Genomic DNA, 14,364 nt, shown 5'->3' with positions numbered 1-14,364 from the left:
TGGCATTTCACCAGCTTACCATATATACAGGAACTGCCTTGGGTTTAGCCACAAGATATATGCTCTGTAATTTCCTGCAAACACCAGTTTCTAAACCTTTATTAGGTTTGGCCTTTTGATCTAGTCTTTTTGTTCTTTGTGTGTGTGTCTTTATCTAAGTCTACTTATTCTATATCTCTGCCTAAGAGATATCTAAGTCTACTTATTCTATATCTCTGCCTAAGTCAGTAATGTAAATTTTGGAATGAAAACTTAAGATTCTAAAGTATGGAATAAATAGTGTTGGAAAATCACAGATGAACCCTGGAATCACAAAATGAAACACACACATGCACAAAGGCATAGCTCTGCCCTCTACCCCTTCACCCAAAATCTAGCATTGAGTGTGCTGTGCAACTGCTCAAATAAAATTCAGTTAAAAGACTTGAAATTTTATATTGGTTTCCATCAACAAAATGTAATGCTTTTGAAGGTTAGAGACTATCTTATTTTTTTTTTTTTCCATTTGAAACACAACTTTATTCTGATTCTAAATGAAAAGGAATGGGAATGACAGTGACACGAGATTTCACCACTGGATATTGTGATGGGACTATAGCAGTCTCATATCTGAAACTCAGGAGGGAAACAGTTGCGTTCCAAAACAGCTAAATATGCAGGTCCAAAAAATGAAGGTGCTTTTTAAACTACCATACTCATTCCAAAGCCCATTCGTCTCCTTCAGCACCCCAAAGGTAAAGTTACATATTCAGCTATGTAAGAAAGTGGCAAACACATCCCCCCCCCCCCCCCCCCCGCCCCCGACATCACAGGACAGTTGCCTATAAAACTAGACTTCTGACCCCAGGCTTTCTCACAGGGCACTTTCTCACAGAGAGCGTCCTCGTCCTCATCCAGGAGAGCAGTTGTCTGAGCAGCCTCTAGATCAGGTTCATACTGTGCTGCCAAAGCTAGATCCATGATAATCTCTGGTGGGGCAAGAGCAGGTATGGTGGCAAACTCCCAAGTTAGGGTCTCCATTTAGTTTTCTAGCAAGCCCTGTGAAGAGCTTTTCAAAGTTGTAGTTACTTTTGGCAGAAATGTCAATAGTACTAAAGGTTCTTCTTTCAGTGGAAGACAATAGATTTTGCCTTAATTGTCCTGTCCTTAATGTCTACTTTGTTGGGACACCTGGGTGGCTCAGTGGTTGAGCATCTGCCTTCAGCTCAGGACGAGATCCTGGAGTTCCAGGATGGAGTCGCTCCCTGTGAGGAGCCTGCTTCTCCCTCTGTGTCTCTGCCTCTCTCTATGTCTCTTATGAATAAATAAATAAAATCTTTAAAAGAAAATATGTCCATTTTGTTGCCACACAGCACAATGGGGATGTTTGCACACTCCTACCAAATCTCTTTGTCAGTTAGGCTCATTCTTGTAAATAACTCTTGACATTACATTAAATGTTATAATGACATACAGGGCTTGGATGGAATAGCCATCCCTAAGCCCACCAAATTTCTCCTGACCAGCCATTTCCCCTACATTGAACTTAATAAGCCCTCTGTTGGTATGGACCTCAACACCCAAGGTGGCTGCTACTTCTCAAAATTCACCAGTCAGATGATGTTTCATGAATGTAGTTTTTCCAGTTATCACCATCCCCAACCAACCAGCACAAGTTTGAACTGGACTTGGGGTCCTCCTTGGGCAGCCAATCATGTTGGTGCTTCCAAGGAACATCTCTGGCCCATCTCACTGAGCTCTTATATTTTTGACAGATCAACCACAACACTTAATGCAAGTCTACATATAAATTGGGGATATGGTAAAAATTTACTTAAGTGAACTGATGTGAGTGCTTCCGAATTCTGAAAAAATTACTCATCAGTCAGAACTAATAATGTTATTAAGTACCTTCATCCTAAAATACTTTAGGGAAGTTTTCAAAAATCAGCAGTACTTAGCATGTGGTGTGTATCATTTTCCAACCTTAAGATATTCATAGTATGCTGTTTTTCAGAAAATGCAGTGATTAGTGTCACAGCCAGGTGTTAGAGCAAAAGATGGAAACAGACTTTGTACTCTCAAGAAGCTTATTTCCCATTTGGGGAATCAATAAACAGAGAGAGGCTTATGTATCTGGTAGGCCTCTGTTGGAATCTATCAGTTTAGTTAGAGTTACAATATTCATTATAAGTGGACAACATATTTAAAGCCAAAAGAAAACTTGTTGCAGAGTTGGACTTTGTCTTGACACAGTTCTCTTTCTAGAGTTGGCTTTCTAGGGATACCTGGGTGGCGCAGCGGTTTAGCGCCTGCCTTTGGCCCAGGGCGCGATCCTAGAGACCCAGGATCGAATCCCATGTCGGGCTCCCGGTGCATGGAGCCTGCTTCTCCCTCTGCCTCTCTCTCTCTCTGTGACTATCATAAATAAATAAAAAAAAAATTAAAAAAAAAAAGATTATCTAGAGTTGGCTTTCTAGAGAAAAGGATGCCTGTTGATCAGTCTCTTCTTCTATTGGAGTAGAGCTTCTACTGCTTTAATGATGAGCTTTCTATTCGATTGAAAGAAAAATCTTTTATTTGTAGTAAACAGTGGACACCATCTCTAAGTTGCTCAGTAAACTGTGAACCTGCCAGTTTGCGGGGACAAGAACCTACACATTGTTCTCTTACTGGCACCAACTGGCATGGGGGTGGGGGGTGGGGAGGGTTCCATCGCAAAGAAATCACTAGACTCTGTCACTGTTGGCTTTGGTTTCTGTGGAAGGGAAGGAAAGAGACTATGGGAAGTTGAAGGACTAATCAAAAGAAAAGTTTTTTTTTTTTTAATCCACATTAAAAGTGATGTGGTAATTTCCATACTTGTACTTGTTCATTTTTAATTATATTGGTAGTAGTTCTGTTGAAGTAATCAGTTTCTTTTGAGAGGTAAACCACCACATTTAATGTGTTTTTCAGAAAAGCTCTCACACAGACACTGTACAGGTAATCATAATTACAGCAAACCATTTAATCATGGAAATTCATTTAATGCTCTTTGGGTGGATACCTAAAAATATTTTTTCTGATTTATTTGCTTGCTTGTTTTAATTGTGGTTGGTGCTGTTAGGTTTTGTGTCCATTTGAGACAGGTGTAAAACCGACAGCCATCCAAAAAAAAGCAACAGGATATTGATATAAAATTTTAAATTGTGACTAAATTAAAATTATTTTTAGATTTTGGATTAAAATACTGTAGGTCTAACAAAATAATTTCCATTTGTAAAGAAAGCTAGACTATCATGAATTCTCTCTCTGGTACCGGCTTACCAGTTTAGGTTCCAGAAGCAGATCATAAGCAATCCTGTATGTAGGTAGTTCAGGGGGAAAACACATTTCAGTCTGGACAACTGGAATGTTTCTTTGAGCTTTCCAGACAGCTTCTGCCTATTAACTTAGTAACACTCGAGTGTTGAGCCACTAATTGGGAAGAAGGAAAAAACATTCTGAAGCATCCTCTGTTCTGTTGATAATAGATCAGAAGCTGTACCAGCATAGATGGGAGTTCCTACCTGGGTTCTACTGCCACACACACACACACCCCAGCTGTGCAAAGCTGAGCAGTCACTTAACTCCTTGGCTTCTGTTGTCCCAAATTTAAGAGAAGGTTGTACTAGTAGATAATCTCTAAGGTAACTTATCTTTCATAATCTGTGAGTACAGTGGTTACCAAGCTTTGTTTTTTTCACTTTACTAAAACCCTGTGGCAAAACTTAATTATAGAAGGCCCTCAAAAAGGTAGACATAGGTTTTACATTTTGACTTTGCATCCTTTGGAGATGAAGCAGTCCACAGGGTGTGGATAATTTGTAAAAAAGCTCATTAGCAGTAAAAATTTTTACATGGTGACTTACTCTTCATTTTCTGACCTTTGGCAAGTGCTATCAAATTAGATTTTATGGGGATTAGGATGTAAAAGCTGCCTATTGACATCTAAATTTTACTTTCCCAGGTTACGTGGTGCTTCTGTAATCGTTAGGTTTGTGACCAATACAACCAAAGAGAGCAAGCAAGACCTTTTGGATAGGTTGAAAAAATTAGAGTTTGATATCTCTGAAGATGAAATATTCACTTCTCTGACTGCAGCCAGAAATTTAGTAGAGCAGAAACAGGTTCGACCCATGCTGCTAGTGGATGATCGGGCACTACCTGATTTCAAAGGTAGGGGAAATTGGAAAGACACAGAAATTGGTTCTTCATACTTGCTTACAAATCATTCTAAAACTGGACATTTACAAGTGTCTTTGTCAGATTGCCTCTTATTATTATGGAAATGGTCAACAGTTTTAATCTAAATTCATGTTTCCCAAACCTGTTTTGACTACAGTCCACGGTATGCACACATAATATAGTAACCCAGTAGATATATGTTTGTGTTTATGTATGTTAAACAATACTTACTATTGGAAATGTACTCCATTCTCTATTTGGTTTATTTAATTGTTTGATTTTCATGCTGCTTAGAGCCCTCCAAATTAGCTTCACAATCTGCTAATGAATCATGGCCCACAGTTTGAAAAAACACAGGTCAAAATCACTTTGTGTATTATAATCCTTAATCTAGGAGTCACTGTATTAGTTTGAATAAATGAGATAAACTAAGATCTACTTACTTAAAAATAAGTCTTGGAATCTTACATTTTATTTCAGTTTTTGTTAATAGAATTAATCTGATCCCACTTAAAAATGATTGATTATAGGGAGTTTATATTTATGCTGAACTTGGCTTTTGAGACTGATGAATAAATCTTAATAATATTGTGAAAAAAGATATTGTATAGTGTGAGGTTTTTGCAATGCCCATAAAGTATTTTCAACCAAAATAAAATAAAACTATTTTCTCTTTGGAAAAATTAACAGACTCTGGGAAAATACCCTGGTTTTATGAAGCTTTGCCACATTACTTTATTTTATAAATGACAGAGTGAAATGACACAATATGGAAAAATGGGTATAAAAGCCTCATTATAAAACCATATGATGGCTTTACAAATAATGATTAGGGAAATTCAGCATGAATATATTGTATATCATTAGGCAGAACCTCAAAACTTATCAGGAAATAGAACAGTGTATCAAGCAGAATTATAATTTTAAGGAAAAGAAGCCAACAGAAAATACATTTCTTAAAAGGATCTAAATGCTGACAGTAATAAAAAATGGTGCACCTCCTATGGAGATTTGTCAATAGCTAGCAAAATGTATCTGAAGCAGAACTGCCACTTGTAGGAATCTATTCCTAAGAGGTGGCTACAAAAATACACAATGGCATACAATCAAAGTTGTTTGTTACAGTCTTATTTGAAATAACAAAGGATTGGAAACAACCCAAATGTTCATTGGAAAGGACTGTTTAAACTATGATATGTCCACAAAATAGAATGCCTTGTAGTTGAAATATAAGTAAGGGCAAATTCTGTCTCTTGATAAGGAGTGGTCTTCGTAAGCTATATGAAGTGAAAAAGGGAGTTGTAGAAAACCTTACATGTTTTCCGTGTAAGAAAATGAGAGGGAAATGGAGATCTATGGATTTGTCTTATAATTGTGAAAGGAAGCTAAAGAAGAATAAATGGGGGGATCCCTGGGTGGCTCAGCGGTTTGGCGCCTGCCTTCGGGCCAGGGCGTGATCCTGGAGTCCCGGGATCGAGTTCCGCATCGGGCTCCCTGCATGGAGCCTGCTTCTCCCTCTGCCTGTGTCTCTGCCTCTCTGTGTGTGTGTGTGTGTGTGTGTGTGTGTGTGTGTCATAAATAAATAAATAAAATCTTTAAAAAAAAAGAAGAATAAATGGGAAACTAGGAAAAGTGGTTATCTAAATGGGAAGGAAGGGAGAAACGGATTAGGAGACAAAACTTCTCTAAAAGTACTTTGTATAGCTTTGCCTTTGGAACCATGTAAATATTTTGCATATTTAAAAGACAACTAAATGGTAAAAAATAATCCAGTCCCTGAAAACTAAAATCAAATTGAAATAAGTAAATTTAATTCTGTATCAAGTTGGTGACGTAAACCACTTAGAGAAAAGAGTTACTTCAAATGACTTTAAAATACAATATTTTGATTGTTCATGGTGTGATAAATTCTAAGGGTAAAAACTACATTCGGTAGTCTTAGTGTTATTAGTAATGTTGATAGTATTATTTTTAAATTATAGATACAGGATAAAGCAAAGTAGTAATTATGCTAATATTGGTAGTACCCATGATTTTATGTGTAAGTGAAAGAAGATACAAATATAAAAATCAAATAAGCTGTATATTACTAATTTTGAATCAAAAATGTCATTATCAAAAAAAAAAAGATGTCATTATCAACTCCCTTGTTCTCTGAAAAAATACACATTATCCAGATCTTCCACTGCAAAGACCTGGAAGCAGTGATAGCCAGTGCTCAGATGGTGGTGCACTACCATTTCTGAATTACTCAATACTTGTGGCTACTATAAGGAGGAAGTTGGGAATCTGGGTCTCTGCTCTATTTCTTCCCCTCACATTTTGGTGGAATTGACAATGAGAATGCTTCAGGGCAGGCATTGAGTGAGGCAAATAGGCTTAGTTATATAGATAAGCCACAAAACTTTTTCATCAGACTTTTAATAACTGTAATAGTGAATGTACCTGTTTGGTTTTCATATCTGAAGTTCTGTTATCAGATACCAAGACTTTAAAATATACTTTAATTATAGAATAATATTTGTGGAACTAAGAGTGGATTAAGCATTAAGTAGAAAACTGTAGAATCTACAGGCATTCCATATGTATCATGTATGTGTTAACCTCAGCTGTGTCAATTAGAAAGTTTAATTTCCTTGCCTCTTAGACTTTTAGTCCCTCATCAGTTGCTATTGATCTGATAGCTCATAGAGAACTCATCGCTCATCTTGTTGATTGTAATCAGTAAAGCTTTTTAAAGTTAGAAATTGTCACTTGTTTGAGAACATCAAGTTACAAGTTTCCATTGAGATCTCGTAGTTACTGAGTAGCTATAACACCATGGAAAAAGAATATGCAAAAATACTAGGAGACTTTTTTTTAAGTATTGCTTATACCTTCAAAGTACATTGGGCAGGATAATATCTTAAATTTCAGAGTATGGCCACAGCAAAAATTTGTATTTGATTGACTAAAGCCATTTTATTATAAAACGTATCATTGCTGTTAACAATTACATATTTTTTTCCATTCCCAGGAATACAAACAAGTGATCCTAACGCTGTGGTCATAGGATTGGCACCAGAACATTTTCATTATCAAATTCTGAATCAAGCCTTCCGGTAAGTCTTTAGCTCTTTATTTTTCATCTGATCATATAATCCCCTCTTCCCTTCCTGAGTCTCTGTCATGGAAGGTTATAGATATATTTTACTTTCTGTACATGAGGATAGATGTCTTCAAGATAACTTCAAGATCAACATTAAATCATATTTATTACTAGCTGGCTTAGTTTTTTAAAAATAATCAGTATGTTAAAAAGTGATGATCACTGGGGTTTTTCTGGTTTGTAGAATCAATTATCTTGGGGCAGAAATTCATAATAAAATTGCAGCTCTGAAGCTAGCCATTTTGTAATGGAACCCAAGTCCATGTGCCCAGTGGGCAGCAAAGCCAGTCACTGAGACATATCAGGTTTGCAGCAAGGAAAGAGTTTATTCAAGAAGCAGCCAAAAGAGACTGGAGGACTAGCTTCTAATCTGCCTCCTCCAAGGAGGGAGAGAACAAATGTTTTATAATCAGAGGGGTTGAGATTATATGCGTATTGATGAAAAGGGCAGGGAAACTTACATAGCTGTTAATGAGAAAAGATGGATTGTGATCATTGAGCAAATGTATGTAACATCCCATGTTCACTTAGGAGTGAGGATTTGACACCAGAATGGGACAAAATTGAGCCCTGACATCAAAATGGTATCTTAGGACAAAGAGAAGAAGGTTGCTAGAGGCATGCTCTGAGAACTGACATGAACTGAATGGGATCTTGGGTTATATACAGCAAGGAATGTGGGCTTTGCTTGTTCATAGGCTGGAACTGTATCAGATGACCTTGAGTCCAGGCTTCTGCAGAGACAGTTGATGGATATGTTAGTGGGGTCTGAAAAGATAGAATAGCTGATGAGGGGACAACAGTTCTCTGAAAAACAAGCTTTACACTTTGGGCTTGTTTTAACCTCAATCCTGTGGGGCATGGTTTCAGTTTTATCTTTTATTATTATTCCTGTGATTCTCCATTGATTATGTTGTTCTCTGAAGGAAGGTATTACCTTGGTTAACACTCCAAAACAGTACATGTAATTCTTCCCTCAGTGACAGTCTAAGGAATTGAGAAAAGTTGACAAATTTGACCACACTTTTTTTTTTTAAGACTTTATTCATTTATTCATGAGAGACACACAGAGAGAGGCAGAGACACAGGCAGAGGGAGAAGCAGGCTCCCTATGGGGAGTCAGATGCAAGACTCAGTCCCAGGACCCCAGGATCACGGCCTGAGCCAAAGGTAGATGCTCAACTGCTGAGCCATCCAGGTGTCCCTTGACCACATTTTCAAAGAAATTATTTGATAAGTGATATTAGTAGTCTGAACTGGGATGGTAGCAGTATGGTTGAAGAAGCAGATTTAGGTAGTAGTATCAACATGACTAGATGGTTGGGTTTAGGGGGTGAATAAGACCAGTGAGTCAAGGTGGATGCCCAGATTTCTAACCTGAGCACATGTGACAGAGAACATTTTCTGTTTGGGGTTCAGGGGGTGATAAGTGGCCTTTGCGGTATCTAACTGGAGGTGTTCCAATGGTTGCTGGCAGAAATGTGGAGAAATACAACATAGAAATGTTCTAAATCTTCACTTTTATGTCCATTTTGCTTAAATGAACTTTTCACTTTTGCTTTAAAAAGGAAGATGGCATCCTGGTTCTCATACTTAAGAATAGACTCTAGAGTGAGATTGATTTTTTTCCCTAGGATTTTTTATTTTTCATAGGTTTTTCATTTTTCATCTTGTCTTTTACTTCTTATCAAACCATTAAACCGTGTTATTTGCCTTTGAATTTATGATAAGTTAAGTAGCTCTAAATATTGCATCAGGATACATTGAACTTGCTTAAAAAATGTTTTTATAATGGCTAGGTAAATTTTTGGTATTTAATTACAAAGAATGCGATAAAAAACATGATTTTCTTACCAGTATGAAGATCTACAGGAATCATTCTAATGTATACTTGATGTAGAATTCATTTCTTGATGTAGATGTCCAAAAATGAGAATGTTTGTAGAAAACTTTAAAACTCACTACTGGGATCCCTGGGTGGCGCAGCGGTTTAGCGCCTGCCTTTGGCTCAGGGCGCGGTCCTGGAGACCTAGGATCGAATCCCACGTCGGGCTCCCGGTGCATGGAGCCTGCTTCTTCCTCTGCCTATGTCTCTGCCTCTCTCTCTCTCTCTCTGTGTGTGACTATCATAAATAAATAAAAATAAAAATAAATTAAAAAAAAAAGACTTTTTAAAAAAAATAAAAATAAAACTCACTACAGGGTTCACACACCTGGCCATGTTATTTGCTGTTGATCTTGGAAATGGCTGTTCTCACAGATGGTCTTTGTGGCCAAAAAGGCACTTTGGGAACAGCTACCTTTTTTCTTCATATGAATATTAATTTTAGATCCTTGGTTAATAGAAACTACAGCTACTTAATGCACTTTTATTTGTGACTCTCTTAGTCCCTGTGATAGTCAAGTCTTTGTTTAAAAAGAACAAACTAACTTTTTATAGTTTCTCAGTATCCATTCACTGTATTTTATTTCCTGAAGACCCATTGTTATGCCATGTTGCTTGAAGATGTGGGGTACATGGTATTAAAATTTATTTTGCTTCACCTACTTGAGTTATCCTACTTTAGCTTCTTGGGTTGCTGGGGGCAGGAAGGGTGGACTATCTGACCTCCTTAAGTAAGGTTTACCACTATGCCAAAGTCAGTCTTCATGTGAAATGAAGAACCTGCTATGATTTCTTACTTCTAAACTTAACCCATTACCTTTTATCCATTTCTTTAGCCACAGAATTCAAGGAGAGGGTATTGACTGACTTTAGCTGGTAATTTGGGAAGGACATATTTAATAGGAAGTTGGGAGGTCTCTGTCTTAGATGAATACTAGACTCAGGGTAATAAAAATGTATGTTGACATAATACTGACTTTGTAATTGCTCGGATGCTGTCTAATTAGTACACTTCCCTAACCATATTGATTTTTTTAAACACTACATTTTAAAACATTACAGTGCATTTATAGGTCAACTCTAATTTCACAAATGCACTTAACAGCTGGGTGGAGAATTAACAGAAGGATTTTAGGTCTTGCCCTTCTTTGCATATTGATGTCTCCACAGAGACTATGCCTTCCAACCAATGACTACAGCTGTTTGGATTGTGTGTGGCAAATATAGACATCTCAAATGAACCACCGATTAGTTAAATTACTATTCAGGTTGATAATGAGAATAAGCATTGGATTTTAAACCCCATTGCATAGCTGCCTTGAATAACAGCTTCAGGGACATATTGCCCTCAGGCAGATACATCAACCTTCCATATTACACTGCCTCTTATTTACTGTGTTTTGAATGGATAACCCCCCCCCTCCCTGCAAAACAGACACACACACACACACACACACACACACACAAATGCATAGTACAGTCTGTCTACAAATATGTCTTAAATGTCTGACATCCAGAAACCTGAATTTAAAGAATTGATTTAAGGAGAGGATAAGAACGACCTATAGGGAATAGACATGATTAGGGTTTGGATTCTAGAAGACATTCAAATCCTAAAAGCCATAGATGGCTTTCCCCCTTTTATCTAATACTGAAAGATACAAAGTATAACATAATGAACACTCTTATGCCTATCAACCAGTTTAAGAATTCTAAATTATGAGCACATTTGATATCCCCTGAATATCGTTCCTTGATTTTATCGCCCAAGACCCAAAAGTAATCATGGTTTTGAATTTTGTGTTTATCATTGTCATATATTTGTTTATACTTATCACATACGGTAGGTATCCCTAAACAATATGTAGTATTATTTTGCATGTTTTATACTTTATGTATTCATCAATTTGCTTTATCCCCTGGTAGTATTGTATGATTCATCAACATGAATATCCATAGCTCTAGTTCATTCATTTTCACAGCTGTAGTACTAGTTTGTAGCAAGGTCTTTTTTCATCTGCTGACCTGAGTTAGAAGCCCAAAGCTTGAGCATTTTATTAATAGACTAATTATAATTAAATTTGATGATCTTTATTAGGAGAAAGGATGTTAGGCAAGCAGATTGCTTAATAACCTAACTTGAACTTAAGTTACAAGACTAAAAAAAAAAAAAAATTCAGCGCAAAAGTATTATGTTTTCATTGTAGGAAAGTTTAAATGCTCAAAAAGGAAAAGAATAAATAAAATTACCTGTAATCCTGCCACCTAAAGAGAGCCCAGTTAACATGCTAGCACACAGCTCATTTGTTTCCATGCACATAAATATTTAGATGAAAATGAGAAATATATACACACACACTATGTGGTCACTTGCTTTTTAAAAACCCCACAATGTATTGTGCATGTTTTTCTATATTCTTAAATAGTCTTCCAAAACATGTTTGATTCCCACAGCATATTCCACTTCAAAAAGTGCAGTACATTGTGTAGCTGTCGGCTTCCTATCCTTGGTTATTTCCAGGATATTGAGGTTAGTTTTTAAAAAATGAGAACACATATTTTAGGCAGTATTTATGGTTATTCCTTAAGATTGTTTTCAGAAGTATATGGTTGCTGAGTCAAAGGAATTTGGGGAGAAAACTACAGAGAATTGTTTAGCCTAGGAAAAATTAGGGTTTTTTTCCTCCTAACTTAAGAGTAGCTTCTTAAAATGTCATTAAAACTGAAAGTAAATGACACCCCAACTTTCACAGTTAAATGCAGAGATGAAGGCTACTTAAGAATAACGTTTTGAAACTTTGTTGATGATTTATTTCCTATAACTGTTGCCAGATACAGGAATCCTCTGAAAGTCTTAGAGGTGTGCAAAAATTAGGGTGTTTTGTTGTTGTTGTTGTTGTATTCGTTTTTTTGTTGTTGTTGTTTTGGTTTGGGGAGGAGATTCTTATCTCCATAAATGGTTTTTCTGTTCAGTGTTGAATTGCTTTCTTTTCCCTGTCTCCTTAAGAAAAACTAAAACGTTTAATTACTTCAGTATATTCAGTTCCTTAGAAAGGGAAGAAAAAAACCAATAGTAATGGCCTTAGTTATTAAGGCATTTGGACAGGAACTCCTGAATTTTTTCTTATTGTTTAGAGCCCTGGGCATGAGGAATTCCAGAGCAATGTGGCAGCAGGGCTTAAAGTAGAAATAATTTCTGTGGGCTTTTTCTATTTTGAAAGGGCTGACTGCTATGCAGTTTTTTAAATTAAAGTCCAGACTGTAAAAATAAAACACTTTGGATGTAGGAAATTGTTTAAGACTTAAGAACTTGAGTTATGTGAAGCATTCCGTTAGTATATGCAGGAGGACAGCTTTATATGCCAGTCTGAAAATCAGGATACAGAACTGAATTGAGTATCAGTCACTAACTACTCTTATTTTTTAACTAATTGGGGAAATTCTTTTATGGTCCAGGCACTCTAGCTACTCCAAGTAAAAGCTTCTAGCGAATAAATCACATAAATATACTACTACTGATCTTTTAAAATTTGATGTAAAATATGCATGGTAAGGTATACAAATTGTCAGTATACAACTCAGTAAAATTGTACACATAGCTATGCCTATGTAATCCCCACTCTGATCAAGAGATGGAACATTTACAGCACCCTGAAAGGCTCCCTACCCCGGCAACACCACCCCCTTTCTTAAGGTCACCACTGTGATTTGTGTGTACTGCCAGTTCTTGATCTTCATATGAATGAAATCATAATTGTAACATATTCATCTGTTTTTGAGATTACCCAAGTTGTTGCATGTAGCAATACTTAGGTTTTGTTTTGTTTCTCTTTTTTTATTGTTGGCCTTTTTGTGCAGTAGTCCATGGTGTGGCTATTCCACAATGTATTTATTTATTCTGCCATTAATGGGCATTTAGATTGTTTCCAGTTCTGGCTGTTATGAATAAAGCTGCTACAAACATTCTCCTACCTGTCTTTGGGTGGCATATGTACTCATTTCTCTCAAGTCTGCATCTAGGAATTAAATTACTGGGTAATAGGATATGTACTTGTTTAGATTTAGTAAATATTGCCAAACAATTTTTCCAAAGTGATTATACCAAGTCTTATGTTCCCACTAGTTACTAATGAGAGTTCTATCTACTAATGAGAGTTCTATCTGCCCCCCCATTCTCACCAGTCCCTTGCCAGTCTGTGCGATTGTAGCTATTCTATTTGGTGTGTATAGTGTATCTTACTGAACTTTAATTTGTATTTCCCATATGCATAGTGATAACTTTATGATGTGCCCATTCAGTTCTTTTGCCTTTTCTGGTTGGGTTGTATTTTTCTTATTGATTTGTAGGAGCTCTTTATTTGTTATATGTACAAGCCTTTGGTTAGATATATGTACTGCAGCAATCTTATTCGCTTATTCTTATCTGTGGTTTGCCTCTGTTAGTAGTAGGAGAATACATTATAGAATATTGAGAATACTAACTTGTATATGAGAACATGGAGTTCTTAATTTTGATGGAATCCAATTTATCAATATTTTCTTCTGTTCTGCTTAAGAAATCTTTGCCTACCCCATAGTCATGAAGGTATTTTCCTGTTTTTTTCTACCAGCTTTACTGTCTACCTTTAATAAATAACTCTAAGGTCTATTTTGAATTAATTTTTGTGAATTATGTGATGTAAATTTTCATTTTTCTTCCGATACAGATAGCCAGTTGTTTCAGCAGTATTTATTGCAAAGAGCCACTCTTTTTATTATAGAATTGCAGTAGTGCTTCTGGTGCTTTTGACATAAATCAAGGGACTATAAATGTATGGCTGTCTTTCTGGATTTTTTATCTGTACTTATGCTGCTCCATACTGTCACGAATACTGTAGCTTTAGAAGTCTTAATATCCAGTAGTGTACATTCTTCAAGTTTAATCTTGTTTAAGACTGTCTTGGCCATTCTACATCTTTAGAATTTCCACATAAATTTTGGAATCAACTTGTCAATTTACACACACAAAAAAAAGCCCCCTGGGAGTGTGATTGATAAATCTATGAATCAGGGTGGAATTTACATCTGAACAGTGATGTCTCTTCCAGTCTATGAAAATGGAATAATCTCCATTTATTTAGGTTTGGTCTTTACACTCTCTCAG

The 14,364-nt window shown here is 36.4% G+C and overlaps 1 protein-coding gene and 1 pseudogene across 12 annotated transcripts in view; one reads left to right on the top strand and one right to left on the bottom strand.

Annotated features, from left to right (window-relative positions):
• Positions 1-14,364, top strand: part of HDHD2 (haloacid dehalogenase like hydrolase domain containing 2) — a 37,383-nt gene that overhangs the window by 8,252 nt on the left and 14,767 nt on the right. For all 12 annotated transcript variants that reach the window (XM_025997070.2, XM_025997069.2, XM_025997066.2 and 9 more), the window contains exons 3-4: positions 3,971-4,179; positions 7,205-7,289. In XM_025997070.2, the coding sequence (XP_025852855.1) occupies positions 3,971-4,179; positions 7,205-7,289 (294 nt within the window). The remainder of the gene's footprint in view (positions 1-3,970; positions 4,180-7,204; positions 7,290-14,364) is intronic.
• Positions 519-1,691, bottom strand: LOC112918762 (GTP-binding nuclear protein Ran-like; annotated as a pseudogene).

Source organism: Vulpes vulpes, chromosome 13, assembly GCF_048418805.1.
Source record: "Vulpes vulpes isolate BD-2025 chromosome 13, VulVul3, whole genome shotgun sequence".
NCBI classification, from domain to species: domain Eukaryota; kingdom Metazoa; phylum Chordata; class Mammalia; order Carnivora; family Canidae; genus Vulpes; species Vulpes vulpes.
Note: the sequence above shows the minus strand (reverse complement) of the source record. Positions and strands in the feature narration are given on the sequence as shown.